Source organism: Pituophis catenifer, unplaced genomic scaffold, assembly GCF_029215685.1.
Source record: "Pituophis catenifer annectens isolate HBS135680 unplaced genomic scaffold, rPitCat1.0.hap2 SCAF_1, whole genome shotgun sequence".
Taxonomy (NCBI): Eukaryota; Metazoa; Chordata; class Lepidosauria; order Squamata; family Colubridae; genus Pituophis; species Pituophis catenifer.
Window position 1 is genome coordinate 296,204,638 of NW_027256881.1, and position 17,195 is coordinate 296,221,832.

At 38.0% G+C, this 17,195-nt stretch overlaps 1 protein-coding gene across 1 annotated transcript in view; it reads left to right on the forward strand.

Annotated features, from left to right (window-relative positions):
* TTC6 (tetratricopeptide repeat domain 6) overlaps positions 1-17,195 on the forward strand; it is an 87,561-nt gene that overhangs the window by 18,351 nt on the left and 52,015 nt on the right. The window contains exons 6-9 of the mRNA XM_070935916.1: positions 1,485-1,627; positions 4,333-4,542; positions 15,751-15,910; positions 16,451-16,555. Coding sequence (XP_070792017.1) covers positions 1,485-1,627; positions 4,333-4,542; positions 15,751-15,910; positions 16,451-16,555 — 618 coding nt within the window. The remainder of the gene's footprint in view (positions 1-1,484; positions 1,628-4,332; positions 4,543-15,750; positions 15,911-16,450; positions 16,556-17,195) is intronic.

Consider the following 17,195-nt stretch of genomic DNA (forward strand, 5'->3'; position numbering starts at 1 on the left):
TAGGAAGGCAGATTCTAGTTGAACGTTAGGAAATTAATTATTTTTATTTTAGAAATGTATAGGTTGCCCAACTCTACAACAACTCTGAGCATGTACAACAATAACAATAATCATACAATTAAAAAACCCAAATTCCAGAAGAAAGCAATCATTAAAGATAATGAGACATCAAGACCTACCACTTACTCAGTTCACAGCCTGGGGAAAACCATGCTTTCAAAGTTCTTGTACAGAGTAGGGACTAGACAGGGGGATGGTGTTCCAGGTGATAGAGAATAGCAGTAGCACTAGCACTTAGACTTATATACTGCTTTACAGTGCTTTACAGCCCTCTCTAAGCAGTTTACAGAATCAGCATATTGCCCCCAACAATTTGGGTCCTCATTTTACGTATCGGAAGGATGGAAGGCTGAGTTAACCTTGAGCCTGGTGAGATTTGAACTGCCAAATTGCATAGCTGGCAGTCAGCAGAAGTAGCTTGCAGTACTGCACTCTAATCACTGCACCACCGTGGCTCATGTCCCATCAGGTGACACTGGGACCTGAATGAGACCTGGAGCATGGCCAGATTGTATAGGGCAGTGATGGCTAATTTTTTCGGCACTGAGTGCTGAAACTGGAACATGTATGTGCGCATGCATGCACGCGTGCCAGAGCGCCAGAACTTGGAAGAGAGCAGCTGGTCGGTGTGCATGTGTGTGGTGGTCAGCTGCTCTTCTGGGTTCCATCGCATACATGTGCGCCGGACAGCTGGTCCAGTGTGCATGCGCACCATCCAGCTGCTCTCTTCCGGGTTCCGGCATGCGCATGCTAGACCAGCTGGCTGCCACGCATGTGCACACTGGAACCTGAAAGAGCAGCTGGCGATTGCCCACGTGCCCACAGAGAGGGCTCTGTGTGCCAACTCTGGCACGTGTGCCATAGGTTTGCCAACACGGGTATAGGCCAATCAGAAGGCGCAGAAGACCAGCTGGTTTTTTAGATAATTTTTCCCCTTAATATTAAGAACAGTTCAATGGTAGAACCGCTTATCTACCAAATATCTTCACTAAATATCTTCAAGCAGAGGACAGATGCTCTAATGTGGTTCTTTTTCATAAAGCAAGATGTTGGAATCAGTAGCTTCAATGTACGTTCCAAGTCTCTGATCTTCTGAATGCTTAATGTTCAATTATTCTAATTGTATAATTAAATGATATAATTGTTAATGTTATAATTATGTTTATTCCTAGTGAATAATTAATTTTCCAAGGTGAAATATAAAATCTTAGTTTGTATGTCTATGGTTAAATTAAAGCAGGGAAGATTAGTCTTGTCTAATCTTCCCTGCTTCAATTTGAAATCCATCTTTGTGTGTCTATAAACCAGTTCTTACTATTTTTAGTCTACAAAAAGGCAGACCCAGCAACTCCAGATGAAAATCTTTGGAATTTATTTTAATCAAGATTTTTATCACATTCCTAAACAACTTGATCTTCTGATAGGACTTTGCATCTTCAGGCAAGGACTTGATAATACAAGGAAAAGCATTTCCAAAAGCTAGACCAGTTGAAACTCAGAAGAAGGTAGAAGACCTTCAGTATCAACAACCAGTATCTCTCCTTTCTACATGGACTACGAAGATCAAGTAAGCTTATGATTTCTTTATGTAATGTTACTAATTAATAATATGATTTTACATTTACATTAGCTTCAGGTTGAGAAAAATCACTTATACATGTAATTTGAACAAAAATGTATAGCTGATTATAGATCCACAATGGTGTTTTAAAAGAACAAAAAAAAAAGATAGGCTTAAGATACAGAAGGATCTTGAACATTGGGCACTAGCTAACAAAATGAAATTCAATGGTGAAAAAAGTAAGAAATTTAGGCAAGAAAAACAAAATGCACAGGTACAGTATATGTGGTACCTCGCTCAATAGTAGTAACTGTGAGAGGGATCTTGGAGTCCTAGTGGACAACCATTTAAATATGAACCAGCAATATGCAGCAGCTGCCAGAAAAGCTAACACAGTTCTAGGCTGTATAAACAGAGGGATAGAATCAAGATCACATGAAGTGTTAATACCACTTTATAATGCCTTGGTAAGGCCACACTTGGAATACTGCATTCAGTTTTGATTGCCACGATGTAAAAAAGATGTAGAGACTCTAGAAAGAGTGCAGAAAAGAGTAATAAAGATGATTAGGAGACTGGAGGCTAAACCATATGAAGAACTGTTGCAGGAACTGGGTATGTTTAGTTTAATGAAAAGAAGGACTAGAGGAGACAAGATATCAGTGTTCCAATATCTCAGGGGCTGCCACAAGAAGAGGGAGTCAAGCTATTCTCCAAAGCACCTGAGGGTAGGACAAGAAGCAATGGGTGGAAACTAATCAAGGAGAGAAGCAACTAGAACTAAGGAGAAATTTCCTGACAGTTAGAACAATTAACCAGTGGAAGAACTTGCCTGCAGAAGTTGTGAATGCTCCAACACTGGAAGTTTTAAAGAAGATATTGGATATTCATTTATCTGAAGTGGTGTAGGGTTTCCTGCCTGAGAAGGGGGTTGGATTAGAAGACCTCCAAGGTCCCTTCCAACTCTGTTGTTCTGTTAACACGAGTTTGACCAAGGCAAGCTAATGTACTCATAATAGCTCTGACAGAAATGTTGGCTAAGATACAACATAGTTGCTTGGAAATAAGTTCTTTTTCAATATAAAGAATGCATCTTACTAAACATGATTTGATATTAAACTGATATGTTTTGCCTGATCATGAGCTTTTAATTAGTTTTACTCTCCACTTTTTTGGCATATAATAATATGCAGAAAATATGCGTATAATGCAAAAAAAAAAGGCTTTCATAATTAGCTTTTGTAGTGCTTCAACCTCTGAAAAATTTCTTGGACATGGAAGAGAGGATTTTTATAGCAGGCCTGAAGTTCGTAAATGGGTATGACTTTCAGTTAAATAACAGAGGGTAGACTTGGAGAAAAAGAATGCCAAAGTTTATGAAACAGTCAAATGGCATTTGGGTGACCTTGTGCATGCCATTGCTTATCTGCATTGCTTTAAATGCATTCGGTTGGCAAGATTATATATTAAAACAAATAATGACAGCAGACAATGAGTATTTTACTTTAATAAAAAGTCACTGTCAAATTATCAGCAGTGCAGAAAAAGCATGAATTTGTGGAAAAAAAGACCTATTGAGTGAGGTTAATATAGGCCACACACATAGTATTGTTTTTCTTGTCTCTTCTTTCAAAGGATGATAAATAGACTGCTTAAGGAGAGTATGTGTTGTAAAAACACACACCTTTGCCTATAATGTGCTTTAAATATTTTAGTTTTTGCTATGAGTATTTCTATTTTGTTTGCTAAATTAATCTGCTTTTGGAGATCATGTTGGACACTGAAACTAGTTAGACAAATGTAAAAATACTAACAAAATGTGTTGGACATTAATGTTAATGTTTATTCCATTCACTTGTACAAATATTTTGTAAAAGTATGGAGCAATTCTCAGGTTAAGACAAAACATAAAAGATTAGAATTCAGAAAAAAATGGAATGTGTGTGATGAAAGTAAAGCTGGTTTTATTGTGATTCATAGACTTTGTTTCATAGTTCATCAAGCACTTTAACTGAATAGTTTCTCAATTAAGAAAACTCATCTATTATTTAGCAATCTTTATCTTTTTTCACTACCCACATTTATTACCGATTTATTGTGATATATCAGGAAGTTTTCAGTCTTGTCATAACAAACCCAAATGTGATTATCTTTTTAGAATAAGAAAGCTAGTCACCTTTGTTCCCAAAACATGCCAGATTCTGTTTTGTTTTGTTATGACAAAGATTTATACAGAGCTGCAATGAGGCTTATACTGTGTATATGTATATGTATACAATGGGAGGGAGGGGGAGAGAAAGAAGCACACTTTATAAATAAAATTTTATTTTATTCTTTAAAATTGATGGATGTGACCCAAGAAATATTGAAGCAGTTCATTATATATGGCTAGTATACTATATTGTATGCATATTGGTCTGCTATTTATGAAGATACATTGTGTGTTGGATTGATTGTTAATCTAGTGGAACTGTTGGGGATTTGTGGGTATATAAAATACGTATTTACTATATATAGTAAATACTATATATATTAGTACATATATACTAATGAATAGTATAATTATGGTTGCTCTCTGATGTATGCTTGAGTGAGTTTTAAGAGACTTTCTTTTAAGTAAATATATTTAAGATGTTTAATTGAAGAGTTGCTTTATAGTCGGTATATACTTGCATAAGGTGTTGATATGATCTTTATTCCATCCCCCCCAGAGATGTGGATTACCCACTTATTCATCTTCTATGTACCACCTCTCCTGGATTTGTGTTGCCCACTAATCTGCAGCTAGTTTCTAGAGTACATCATACTCTAGACAAACATGGTCATGATATTTCATTACCACCTATTAATTTTGACTGCCACAATTCTGAAGACCTATTCCCAGTAACTGCTGCCATTGAGAAACAAATCTTCAGAGAAAGGTAAGCATCTAGTACATTGTGAAATGCTTATATTTATCAGAATACTATAATACAGCTACATAATAAGTGATTCACCCGCTATATCTTGTATCCTTATAGTTCTGATTTCATTCACCCATATAAAGGGTGAATGAAATCAGAATTGACCAAACTATCATTAATTTCAACAATTGCATAATGAAATATACAATTTGTATAGTATCTCTTATTTTAATATTTAATCTTATTTAATATGACTCCTGTGAAGTAATATGTGGAAATGTCTATCTGCCCATCCATCCATCCAAATGGGGTTTGCACTACTAAGGTGACCCTGAGGACACAGATAAACCTCCAAGCGGCCTTGATGACTCTGTAAAAAGAATGCAAATGACCAGCTGTCCGCAAGGAGTATAAATCCTTCCACTCCCCACCATCCTGTCAGAGTTGAAGAAGTTTCTTGGATGAAAAGTGAAATGTCTTTACTTCCCATCCAAGAAGTGGAAGAAAAACAAGAAAGTCTAGTTGCCTCTTGAAAAAGCAACTTTGGGGAAACCAGGACCTGGATGATTGAGAATCTCCATAGACATTTATACTAATGGTAGTATTCAAGTTTACATAAATGTAGGGCTTTTATCCTCAAAGAATCTTATTAACTTGCCATAGGAGATCTGTTTCATAAAATCCACTTAGTTATCTGAAAACACATTTATCCAGTTGGGAAATCTGTGCTAAATAATCTCTTCAGGATGCAATGGAATTGTTTCCTTTCCAGTTTCACCACTTGAGGTGCCTTTGGAAATTTGGAACAATAATCATTGCATTTCATCATTCATCATTTGATTAGGGTCTTTACAGGATTGCTAGCCCAGACTTTTGGAAAAGATGTTTTGAGGATTTCAGTTTCTGATGAAACTCTATTCCTTTTCCCAATTTATCTATTTATAGTATTTTTTTTTAATTAGATTTATATGCCGTCCTTCTCCGGAGACTCAGGGCGTCTTATAATGCGTTAGTATCTAGCCCCTCTCTTCTTCTCTCTCCTCCTCTCCCTCTTCCCTTTCCCTCTCCCTCTCTCTACAGCTTAAAATGTAATTCCCAATTTTTTTTTAAATGGCAGAAATTTAATGGCTTTTGGGAAAAATGGATGGGCCATCACTGCTCCTTTAATCTGCAATAATCTGCCTATTGATGTAAATTGCTGATCTGTAGCATCTGGCTTTCAGGGGTGCTACTTTATTCCCAGGCATAAAGGGTACCAATGCAAGAAACCTTTCTAAATGGTGGCAGAGCTGCTTTCTCATGGGCAAGCCTTCCTTGCCCATGAGAAATTAGTATGTTCAGTGTGAAGTCAACATTTTTGTTAATTTTCCAGCAATTCTGAATTATTTTAAATCAAGGTGGACTCATGGGTATCCACAACAAAGAGCAAAATAATATTGTCACTACCTGGATCAACTGGAATCCAAGATTTCCAACTTCCATTAAAAAGAGTTTGTATCTTAAGAGTTTCTAAAATATGAGAAAAAATACAGTAATTTTTTTCTCTGATTTTGTCACAATCTTTTGCCTTTCATTTTTGGGAGCAAATGAATGAACAGTCTTAGTAACGTATGACACACAGAAGAAATGAGTGTTGTATTATGTAAATAATTCAGCAATTCAGACTTTTGTTACAGCTCTGACTGGGATAGTTTTGTGGTAGTTTCTGTGCAAACGATGTCATGAGTTTGGAGTTGGAGTTTTTAATACTTTTACACATCTATATCAGGTGTGAAATGCTACTGGTTTGGGCGAACCGGTAGAGATTATTGCCATTGGTTCGCCAAACCGGTAGCAATAATCCCTGGTGCCTCCCCCCCCCGGCATGGTTGCCCAGCTGCCCGCTCACCGCTTCCAGCTCGCTCTCGGTGCTTCCGGCTCGCTGGGCACTTCCGGCTCGCTCAGTACTTCCGGCCCACCCACCCCATCCCGGGTGGCTCGGCTGCGGCGGCACTTCCCGCCAGTGAGGAAGCAAAGAGAGATGCGTGGAAGCTGCCGGTAGCTGGCCAGGTGGCAGGTGGCAGGCCCCCTGCCCGGGGAGATGGCCAGTCCCAGCCGTGCCACTGCGGAGCCCGCGGCGCTTTCCCTTTGGCCTGGGAGGCAGCGCTTACCTGGGCAGGCCAGTACAGGTAGCCCTTCATCTTGGCGAAGACCAGGTGGCCGTACTTGTAGTTGTGCAGCCGGGTGGAGCAGGACATGGCGCAGGCAGAGAGGCCGATGTAGCCCCCGCTGAGGCCGCCGTGGCCAAGCTGTGCCTCCCCAGCAACAGGCGTGCCGGGACTTCCTTGCCCGCCACCTTCATGCGCTGTGCTTGGAAGGGGCCTCCCTCCCTCCACGCCTGGCTGCAGATGTCCACCTGCCCTCCTGGAGCACCATTGTGCCACTGCCATTCGCTTTCTTCCTTCTCCTGCCGTGAAATAAAAGCGAACAGTGGCAACGGTGCTTCTGGAGGGCATTGCATGTGCAACACCATCCAGGATATCAGCTTGCCCTCCTGGAGCACCGCCGCAGCAGCACTGCCCCTCTCAGCCCCGGAGCAGCAGCTGCATCTCCACTAACGGCCACCTGCTGTCACCCTTACCAACATGGTGGCTCCATTGGGATGATGGGCATGCTAAATACACCAGTGGAGGATCTAGAAGGTAAGGCTGATGCTGATGGCAGGGGCAGGGCACAGGAGGGAGACCCACTGCGCTTACCTCCTCAGAGGGACATGGCGAGGCTCTCTCACCTTTTGGGCCTGGAATGCTCGGCTTCTGCGGGGCCTTTGGACGACTCTGCCTGCTTGCCTTATCCTCTATCTTGGATCCCGCTGCCTGCATCCATCCCATGATGGGGGACGCACCACTTCCGGGCTGGGCAGCCTGCCCTGGAGCACTTTCTTCCTTCTCCTGCAGCAGCAGCTGGAGCCGAGACTGCTGCTCTGCTGGGGTGTGCATGGGCAGCCCCAGGAGGGTGGGCAGATGTAAGGCTGACACTGGCGGTGGGGAAGGGAGACTCACTGCGCTTGGCAGAAGAGCTGCCTCGGGGGAACATGGCGAGGCTCGCTCACCTTTGGATCTGGTGTGCTCGGCTTCCACATGGCCTTTGGGCGACTGCCGCCCACTTGCCTTCCCCACTGCCTGCCTCCTGCCCATGATGAGGTATGCGCGACTTCCGGGCCGGGTCGCCTGCCCTCCTGGAGCACTTTTTTCCTTCTCCTGCAGCAGCCGCTGCTCAGGCCAGTGTATGTGTGTGTGTGTGTGAGTGTGAGAGAGAGACAGAGACAGAGACAGAGACAGACAGAGACAAGACAGAGAGAGAGAGAGAGAGAAATAAAGAAAGAGAAAGAAAGAGGAAGAAAGAAAGAGGAAGGGAGAGAGAGAGAGAAGAAAGAAAGAGTGACGTGAGTGGCGTCATTTTGGCCATGGCCACCCGGTCACATGACCACCAAGCCACGCCCACCAAGCCATGCCCACAGAACCGGTGGTGAAAATTTTTAGATTTCACCACTGATCTGTATTTATATACAATACAGGCAGTAATCCATTGATATGTATACTGCTGAAGTCTATCATTGTTTATGGCCATTTTGCAAACAGTAGGATGGTGACTAAAACTAATTTATGCTAGTCTTAATATTGTCATATTTGCCTGCTTTTCTTTAAGGGAATCAAAGTATATTTTGGAATTGACATGCTGGGTGGATTTGTAGTACGTTTGTAAGTGTTAAACAAGACCACAAGTTGCACTTTCTTCTTTTGCTTGCAGCAGACTCAAAAATGTCCATTACAACTACAATGTTGGGGGGAAATGTGAGAAAATATGCATTGAGTCATGATTCAAACTCCTGAGTTTTGTACATCCATCTTTATATCAGGTGCATGTAGTTAGATCACAGGTTTTGGATCATGATGTTACAATGCACATCATTGTTACTGCCTTTCCTTTCCTTTTCCCCTGCCCTGCCCTGCCCTGCCCCCCAAATACTTTAGTATTCCTGAGAAATTCCTGAGAATCTAATGTGTTACTTACAGAGCAGAGACTGGGGTGGTGGCAAGATAGACCAAGTGGCATTATACAACTGAACTAAATTAGGAAAGAATATATTTATCAGGTTTATATCTTTTTATTCTCCAAAAATACTGTCTAGACATCTAGTGAATTTTGTTCTGCTATTTGACCAGGAACACCTTTCTCATCAGGTTTAAACATTAATTTATTTTCTTTATTCAATCTATGATATCATCCTCTCTTTGAAGATTTGAATGGCTTCCTGTATTTCAGCTTTTTAGAAATGTATACATAGGCAGAAAGAAATAATTGGGAATCCCAAATTTAATCTATGAAAAGAAAGGACAGATTTTTAAATCACTTCTCAAGGTCAGGCTTTTCTATTATGGTAGATTGCTGCCCACACTTCATTACCACAACCACACAAATTGGTAGTGTAGCCAGGTAATTATTTGCTGTAGGCAATATTACATATTCTTCCATTAATATTTAATTGTGTCATGAGGTGAAGATTTTCAAATAGATACTTGAAAGGTTTACACAGAATTAAATCAAAATAAAATCCAAATAAATCTTTAAAATTATAGAAATGGACTGAAAGGAACAGAATGAAATTTAACACAGTGGAGTACAAAGTACAATAGTACAAAAATTGTAAGAAGCAAAAGATTAAGTGTAGAGATACAACGTAAGATATCTGGCTGGGTATTTGTGAAAAAGAGTAGTTGATTACAAACTGAATAAATGAGTCAGCACTGAATTGACTCATTTTTTTAAATAGATGTGTATGTAAAAAAGGCAAATCCAATTTTAGACGGCATCATCAGAAATCGAGTTTTCAAATCATTGGATGTAACAGTTTTAGGACATTCCTGTAAACCTGATGGTGAGCTGATATCTTGCTGACTTTTGTTGGCTAGCAGGATAGATTTTGCGAAGGAAATTATCTCTTGATGCTGGATTGAAGCAGGCATAATCACTCCAGAACAAAGGAGAGATCATTGAGGTTATCCATGTGACTCCAAACAGTGACTCCTCATGAGTAGACTGTAGAAACTTCTCTTTTTATGGTCAGCTTATGAGTAGGGTGGCTGAGAGTAGGTATGCATCATGTTCACACTTATAAAGGCTTATATCTTAATTACTTTTTCGATTTTTTCATATTGGAGAGATTAAGACTTTTCAAACTGGCCAGGTTTTCTTGTTCATCGGGTGAGTTTCTGCCTCCATAAAAGATGATATATATTTAATTTCAAAAGTTTTAAAAATATATTATTTTTTGGACTATGCAGTGAAAGAGTGCTTAATATAAGGATTTTAGAAAGTTAAAAACAAATTAAGGGGGAAGAGGGATTTGAAATTATAGGTTTGAATTTTTTGGAATATCTTTTCTCATGGGGAAATGTAGATTGCGTTCACATTTTTTTTTTAATGATAAGGAGATTCTGAAGACTGAAAAGTAGAGCCAGAATCTTAAAGGTGCTTTTCAAAAGGCAACTGGACTTTCTTGTTTTTTTTTCTTGAAAACTTCTTATTCAAGAAGCTTCTTCAGTTCTGTCTGAGTGGTGTGGAATAGGAAGATAGAGCTAGAAAATAAAGAAAATGGAGCAGAAATCCCTAGTGTAAATTTTTGAATACCTTTCAGCCAAGTTTCGGGACAGAGTGGATCAAATGCTTGATTAAATTGGTAGAACATGTTGTATTGTGATTGTAAAACAAGAATGAGCTGCAATAATGCCTATAAAATCAAATTCAAAGCGACTTAAATGTAACACAAATGGAACTGATGGATGACTCATTTTCTAAGGAGAGATGAACAAATATTAAACCAGGAAATTGATCTGGATATTTTTTTCTTCTAAGAAAATCTCTTATTTCTTCTAAGATTTCGAAGGACTTTTTTAGAAGCAATAAACAAAAAATAACTTTTTTATTGATACACAAGAAATCTGTTAAAGTTCTGAAGGATTTTTGTTTTGAAACACAGATCAACAGCAAGCTGCCCCTGAGACTTATTTTTGAAAGGGTTAAAGAATAATTTTAAAAAATCAGACATTTATAAATGGGCAGTTATTAAGGGATGACTACCTGTAGAATAAATTGTAGGAAAGCCAATTCATACTGAATGTTAGAATAAAACTTTGTAAAAGTGGAATCAATTATGCAGCGAAGTGGCGAGCTTCTTTTCATCAAATATGTTCAGATGGAGGCTGCAGTAGATGGCCATTTCATTTGCGTCCTGCTCTACTCTGGGATAGACTCTATAGGTAAATGGCCCCTTCCAACTCTATTATTCTATAGTTTTTCAACATCTTACTAGCAGAGCAGTTTGTTAGTTTACTTATTATCATATGCCTGATATTGCATGCATGGAATGTATAAAGCTTTGCTGGCTGGGGAATTCTGGGAGCTGAAGTCCACACAGGCCGCTAAGGTTGAGAAACACTGAATAGGCTTTTGAATCTTCTTTTCTGGGGAAATGCTAATTGCAGTTATTAGTAAACAATAATACTAGGGATTACTGACATACTCTGAATTGAACTGAGTATAACCATCTTGTGTAAGAATTCTATTTTGCTGTGCTATTATTGTTTAGTTACAGAAATAGGGGGTTTTATCATCCTTTCTTTGGTAACAGAGCTAATGAATTACCAGTAGAGGTCACTATTGTAATGTCCAAATGAGGTGAGAATAATATATGCATGCCAAGGAAGTCATCAAGTTAAATATTATATAAGGCAGAGGAAAGGGATGAGAAATAATGAGCAAAATAAATTAAATGTAAGCTAAATAAAAAAACCAAATCTAACTAAATCTATTTTATATAATATTTTATGATACTTTACTATTCTTGCAAAACATCCCCCTTTCCACTATGTCTGTACAGGTAGTCCTCGATTTACAACAGTTCATTTAGTGACTGTTTGAAGTTACAATGGCACTGAAAAAAGTGACCTATGACCGATTTTCATCTTGCAGCATTCCCAAGCTCACGTAATCAAAATTCAGAAATTTGGCAAACTGGTTCATATTTATGACAGTTGCAGTGTCCCTGGGTCATGTGATCAGCTTTTGTGGCCTTCTGACAAAGTCAATGGGGAAGCCAGATTCACTTAACAACTACAGTGATTCACTTAACAACTGTGAAAAGAAAGGTTATAAAATGGGGCAAAATTCACTTAAGAAATATCTTACTTAGCAGCACAAATGTTGGACTCAGTTGTGGTTGTAAGTTGAGGACTATCTGTACACACATTTCTTCATAAAATGTCCTCATATGTCTTCATACACTGCTTTTCAGTTTGAGGGAATCATCAACTCCATTCAACCATGACTTTTGCAGGTTTTGCCTTGTCCTCAAGCCAGTCATTCTTGCTTCACGTTTTGATTTTGCATTCAGTCCTCATATGACTGCATTGGTCTGATATATTAATTTTTAGGTCACTGCTCCTTGCATTATAGAATCTGTCTAACATTTACTGCAAATCTTTAGGGGCATAGTTGTACAACATTCTGCAATTAAATTTTATTCATTTTATCACACACTTTCTCTAAATGAAAAGGATACCATTTCATTGGTTGGACTAGAAGACTTTCGAGGTCCCTTCCACCTCTATTATTCTATGTTCATAGGGACATACCAAAGGTAAAAATGTTGTCTGCAGGTTCCATGCCAGCATAATATTGCATTTCATGTTTCAGATACTACTTTTCAAGACGGATGACCTCACCCAGTGGTTCCATGTAGGTGTTAAATAATAGGGATGAGAGCATAAGTCCACAACTGGCTCCTGTGGTATGACCCCTCCCCATTGTCAACACTGACTGGGACCAACTTTAGAGAAAGAACCTCTGTAACAAGATGTCCCACACCCTGAAACCCCACAGCCAGTCCAAGATACTGTGATTGGCAGTATCAAAAACTGCTGAGAGATGAGGAGCTGTAGGATAGACACATCATCCCATTGTAACTCTAGCAAAGGTCATTGACAAGCCCAATAAATGCTGTCTTCAAATTGTACCCTGGCTGAAACAAGTCCAGATAATCTGTTTCCTCTATGATCTTCTGTAACTGCTATTCAACCACCATCTCAAAGTTCTTAATGGAGACTGAGCAACATTTGTTCATGTCACGAGTGTTTCCAGGATTGCTGTGGCTACCTGCCTACTCACAAACAGTCTCAGTGTGTTTACTCATGAGCTGGTTCACGGTCCGGGGTACCCCTCAACCCCATTTCATAACAGTTCAGGATTGCTGGATCCACTGGCAGCTCTTGAGGAGGGGGTGCACCATCATCTCATTCAAGGCTAATGGAACACTGATCTCCATGATGCCATCTTGAATAGGCGTTTTTTCTTGCATTCAGTTAGATGATTTCTTCAACTTCGTCCAGCTGTACTCCAGCTTTCTCTTCTGTTTTAAACAGATTTTAAAGACATCTTGTCCAATTCTGTATGCTGGCTTCTAATGTAAGGAAAATGTCATTGTTATTTAGAATTTGTTCACTTTACCTCTTCACTTTCACTTCACTTTCTTAGTTAAAGAAAATTGGAATAATTTATTTAATCATTAGAGAACATGGCAGGTATCTTATATCTTCGTTTTACACTGAGAAAAAAATGACTCAGAGAAGTTCTGTTTGCAGGCTGAGACATTTTATGAAGCAGCCACACAAGCCTAGAAAAAAGTATGAGTGCTGTGGTGATTTGTATCAATTCCTGTGCATTGCAAAGCCCCTCTTTTCATGGCTTGAATGTAAGAAATGAATTTGGAGAAACTGGGTAAAGGAAAGGGATATCACAATATGATTTATTCCTACAGTATCAAATAATATTATAACAACAGCAAAATTGAAAATGATGCTATCTAGAATCTAAACATAGGCTAAAATATTATCAATATGAGCTATGCAGAAGACAACACTTTATTAATTGGAAATGAAGACTTAAAAGATGTATTTTATGAAAACAAAAATGAAAAAAAATCCGAGTTAATGTTAAATATTAATAAAAGGCAATGTCAGCTAGCATACTCAGTGATGTTAATGGTGAAAAAATGAAGGTGTTAATTGTTTTATTTTCTTGAGGGGAGGAACACAAGGACAAACCTGGACAAGCTGAAGAAGAATAAGGATATTTCTTTCCAGTGGTAATAGGTGGAGTGAAAGAGTGTGAGAGAAAAACCTTTGAATTAAGAAAAACATCGATTGTTAGAACTAGTCAATATTGAGTCAAACAAAAACTGTTCCCTTGAAGTGATGACCAACAAGCAGAAACTCGCATGCTTTGGCCATGTGACATAAGCAGATGATAAACTGGAAATAAATATTACATTTGGTGTAGTTAAAGAGAAGTAGAAGAGAAAGGCAATAGACAAGATGGATGGCAAATACAAGAGATTACAGTGCTGTAGATGGAAGAAGTATGCACTATTGTCAGAGAAAGATTGAGGCTCCATTTATCCCTGCTGTTACCATAAGCTGAGCTTGAGTTTATAACATCTAATGAACAAATTGTGCATATTTTTTAGCGCAAAGGGCTGATCTCAATACTCTGTGTCCTAGATGGATAGCTGGAGCTGTGAATGAATCTGTCTTAACAGTTTGCCTTTAGCATTGTAAATATCTTTTGGTGTACAGTTTTTATATTTCTCTGTCAAAAATACTGTGTACAAATGAGGGAATTCCTGGTCTCTGGGTTGCCAGCTGACATATGGAAGGGGATTGGGAAGGATGGGAAGGAAGACAAGAAAAATCAGCACAGACTTGGTAATAGTTGCTGAGGTAATATTCAATATTGATAATCACCCATCAGTTGGAGGTTTTCATACCTCCAATTTCTAATTTCATTCATGGGATTGTCCTTTTTAATATAATTCTGTATTTACGTATTCTCTCATTTCAATTAGACAAACAGTAGTAGATTATAATAGTTCAATAAGAAAGATGTAAAATAAAAATAAAATTGCACTGTGTGAATGTTCACGATAAAACAGAAAATTGATGATGTAGTCATGGCACAGTAGAAAGTATCAAAGGCTGTTAAGAAATTATTGTATGAAAACAAAGTGTTTCACTTGAGTTTATACTACATCCAATATTCATACTTATATTCATTCAACTAGCTGTAGGTCAAATTGTATGTATTCATAAGGATTTAGTAAAGCTGTTTAAGACAGCACCAAACTCTCCAGGTTTTATCTATTGATAAGTGTGCCTTTATTTCATCCAGAAGAAGAAACAGGATTATATACAGTACTTTCTGCTGCCAGCTCTAGTAACTCATTTTATTAATCTCATTAAGCCTTGTATGTGGTTTTTGACTTAGAATGATATTCAAAGGCATTCCTATATGAATCAGTCAGTGTGTCTTGCTACAAAGATAAACATAAACTTCTGAAAATGGTGGTGAAGCAACCACTGGATGTTGTTTATTTCACCAGGACTGTATTTGTCCTACAGTAAGGATTTGCTTCCTTTGCAAAAGCAATTAGTAAACTTCAACAATTTAAAGTAGAACCAGTGGTGGGATTCAGCCAGTTCACACCACTTCGGGAGAACCGGTTGTTAACTTTCTGAGCAGTTTGGCCAACTGGTTATTGGAAGAAATCATTAGGGCAGAGAACCAGTTGTTAAATTACTTGAATCCCACCAAGTAGAATTATGCGTATATCTTCAAGCTTTAGCATTATCTAATATAACTCCAATTGTGAGTTTAGAATTTGATTCTGGGCTGCTTAGCAGGTAGGAATGAATTATGCAACTATGCATATTTTCATCTAAAGCATCTAACAGCTATAGGAGCTTCAGATTTATGTGATAGTTGACTCTCTCATCTTTATATTTGTCAAACTGTTCTAAAATCACAGTTGTGGTAACTCCAGCTAAGATATTGTTTGCTTGATTTTATTCCTGAAATTGAGTTATGCAAAAGGAATAAATTAATAACATAGCTGGTGTATTCTATATAGTACAGCTTCGGTCAATGGCTGAAGTTTTGCCTTATACTGACAGAAGTTTCATTTCTCAGTGTTACTCATTAACTCTCATTTAGAAGAAAAGTTGTACAAATCTTTACTTATATCCGCTAATGTACATGCTCTAATTTGGCTGGGGAAGAGGGATCCTGAATGAATGTTGTATGGTGGGCATTATAAATAACCCAACAGCTTCTGCAAAATATATTTTATTTCAGGATTTATAATGAAGGACTTTCCATTTCTGAGGTATGCCAAAGCAGTCAAGAAGATGGAATTCAAGTTTTACCTCCAAAGTCACCAAGAAGTATGCCTGAGTGGCAAAGAATAGCTGAGTTCTATGTCGAAAAGCCTCAGCTGAAATTATTAGGAAAAAAGGTATGGCTTCATTCATACTTGTAGTAATTCATAAGAAAGCTTTTAGATATTTTTAAGAAATCCCATTTCTGAAGAATAACCGAGATTGGTTTTCTTTAAATCTCGCAAAAGAAAATACAAAGTTGCTTGTAAAAATATGTGAGTCTATCACCAGGTAGACCTCTATATTCTTTCTTTTTTGTCAGTATTCTAGGATTAAGTTAATTGAAAATAAGAGGATTGTCTTAAAAATATAAGGGTTTACTTTAGCTTAATCATACATTTGAAACATTTGAACACAACACTCTTCTAAAAGTTCCCTGAAAGGGATAGATAGTCTTGAGTTCACACTCAAAGTTACCTGTGGGAAGGTGATATCAATACTTTGAATGGAAGAGTTTTTTTATGCCCTCCAGCAGTCTGTAGTAGCACACTGCATTATTTGAAGACAGCAAAATGTGCATAACATACAATATATCTGCTGTTCATTTAAGCAACGTGTTTAGAATGAATGCTTAATAATATATGATATTAAATTAGTTTTCAAATTATTTTTTGAAGATGAAACTTCAGCCTGGATCTCTTAAAATGTTTTGGACTCCAGCTCCCCATAAATTTTCTGCTCCTCTTTCTGTTATGAAGGAAATCTTGTTTTCCAAGTATGAGGTAAACTTTCTGAACATATTTGAAGACCACGTGAAATTTAGCATCAGGTTTGTGTTTTCCTAAATATGCAGCTATGCAGAGAAAGCATAGCCTTTTCTGTATCAGGATCTACTGTATATTAAGTATGTAAATTACACAACAATTAAATATTTACTTTAATTCAAAAAAATGATAAATTGTTCTGCAATAATACAGAATTTATTACAAAATTTCCTTTTAATAATTATATGTATCTTGCCATAATCGTAGACATATTTTCTATGAGTACTATGCTCCTAAATATTTTACTTTCTAGGTTTTCAGTATTTGTATAACTTAAAGATTAACGGTGACATCTCCTTGAGAAGTATACACAGCTAGATTTTCCAGTTCTATTTATTTATGTGTTTGTTTCCTTGTTTATGGTGAAGCATAAAGCCAAAGTAAGATTGCCTACAATATTCATTGTTTCAGCTTTTGTTCTAGAATTTTTATAGTTTTGAAAAAAGAAAACCTTGAAGGTTTGTTTAATCCATGGAATGTGGGATGCTAATATAACCACAACTAAATTCTTAAGCCAAAAATGAATAAACTTTCTCAATAGGGTTTCTTACCCTACATATAATGGTGGTTTACCCACTGAGCCTTCTTTCCCTCATCA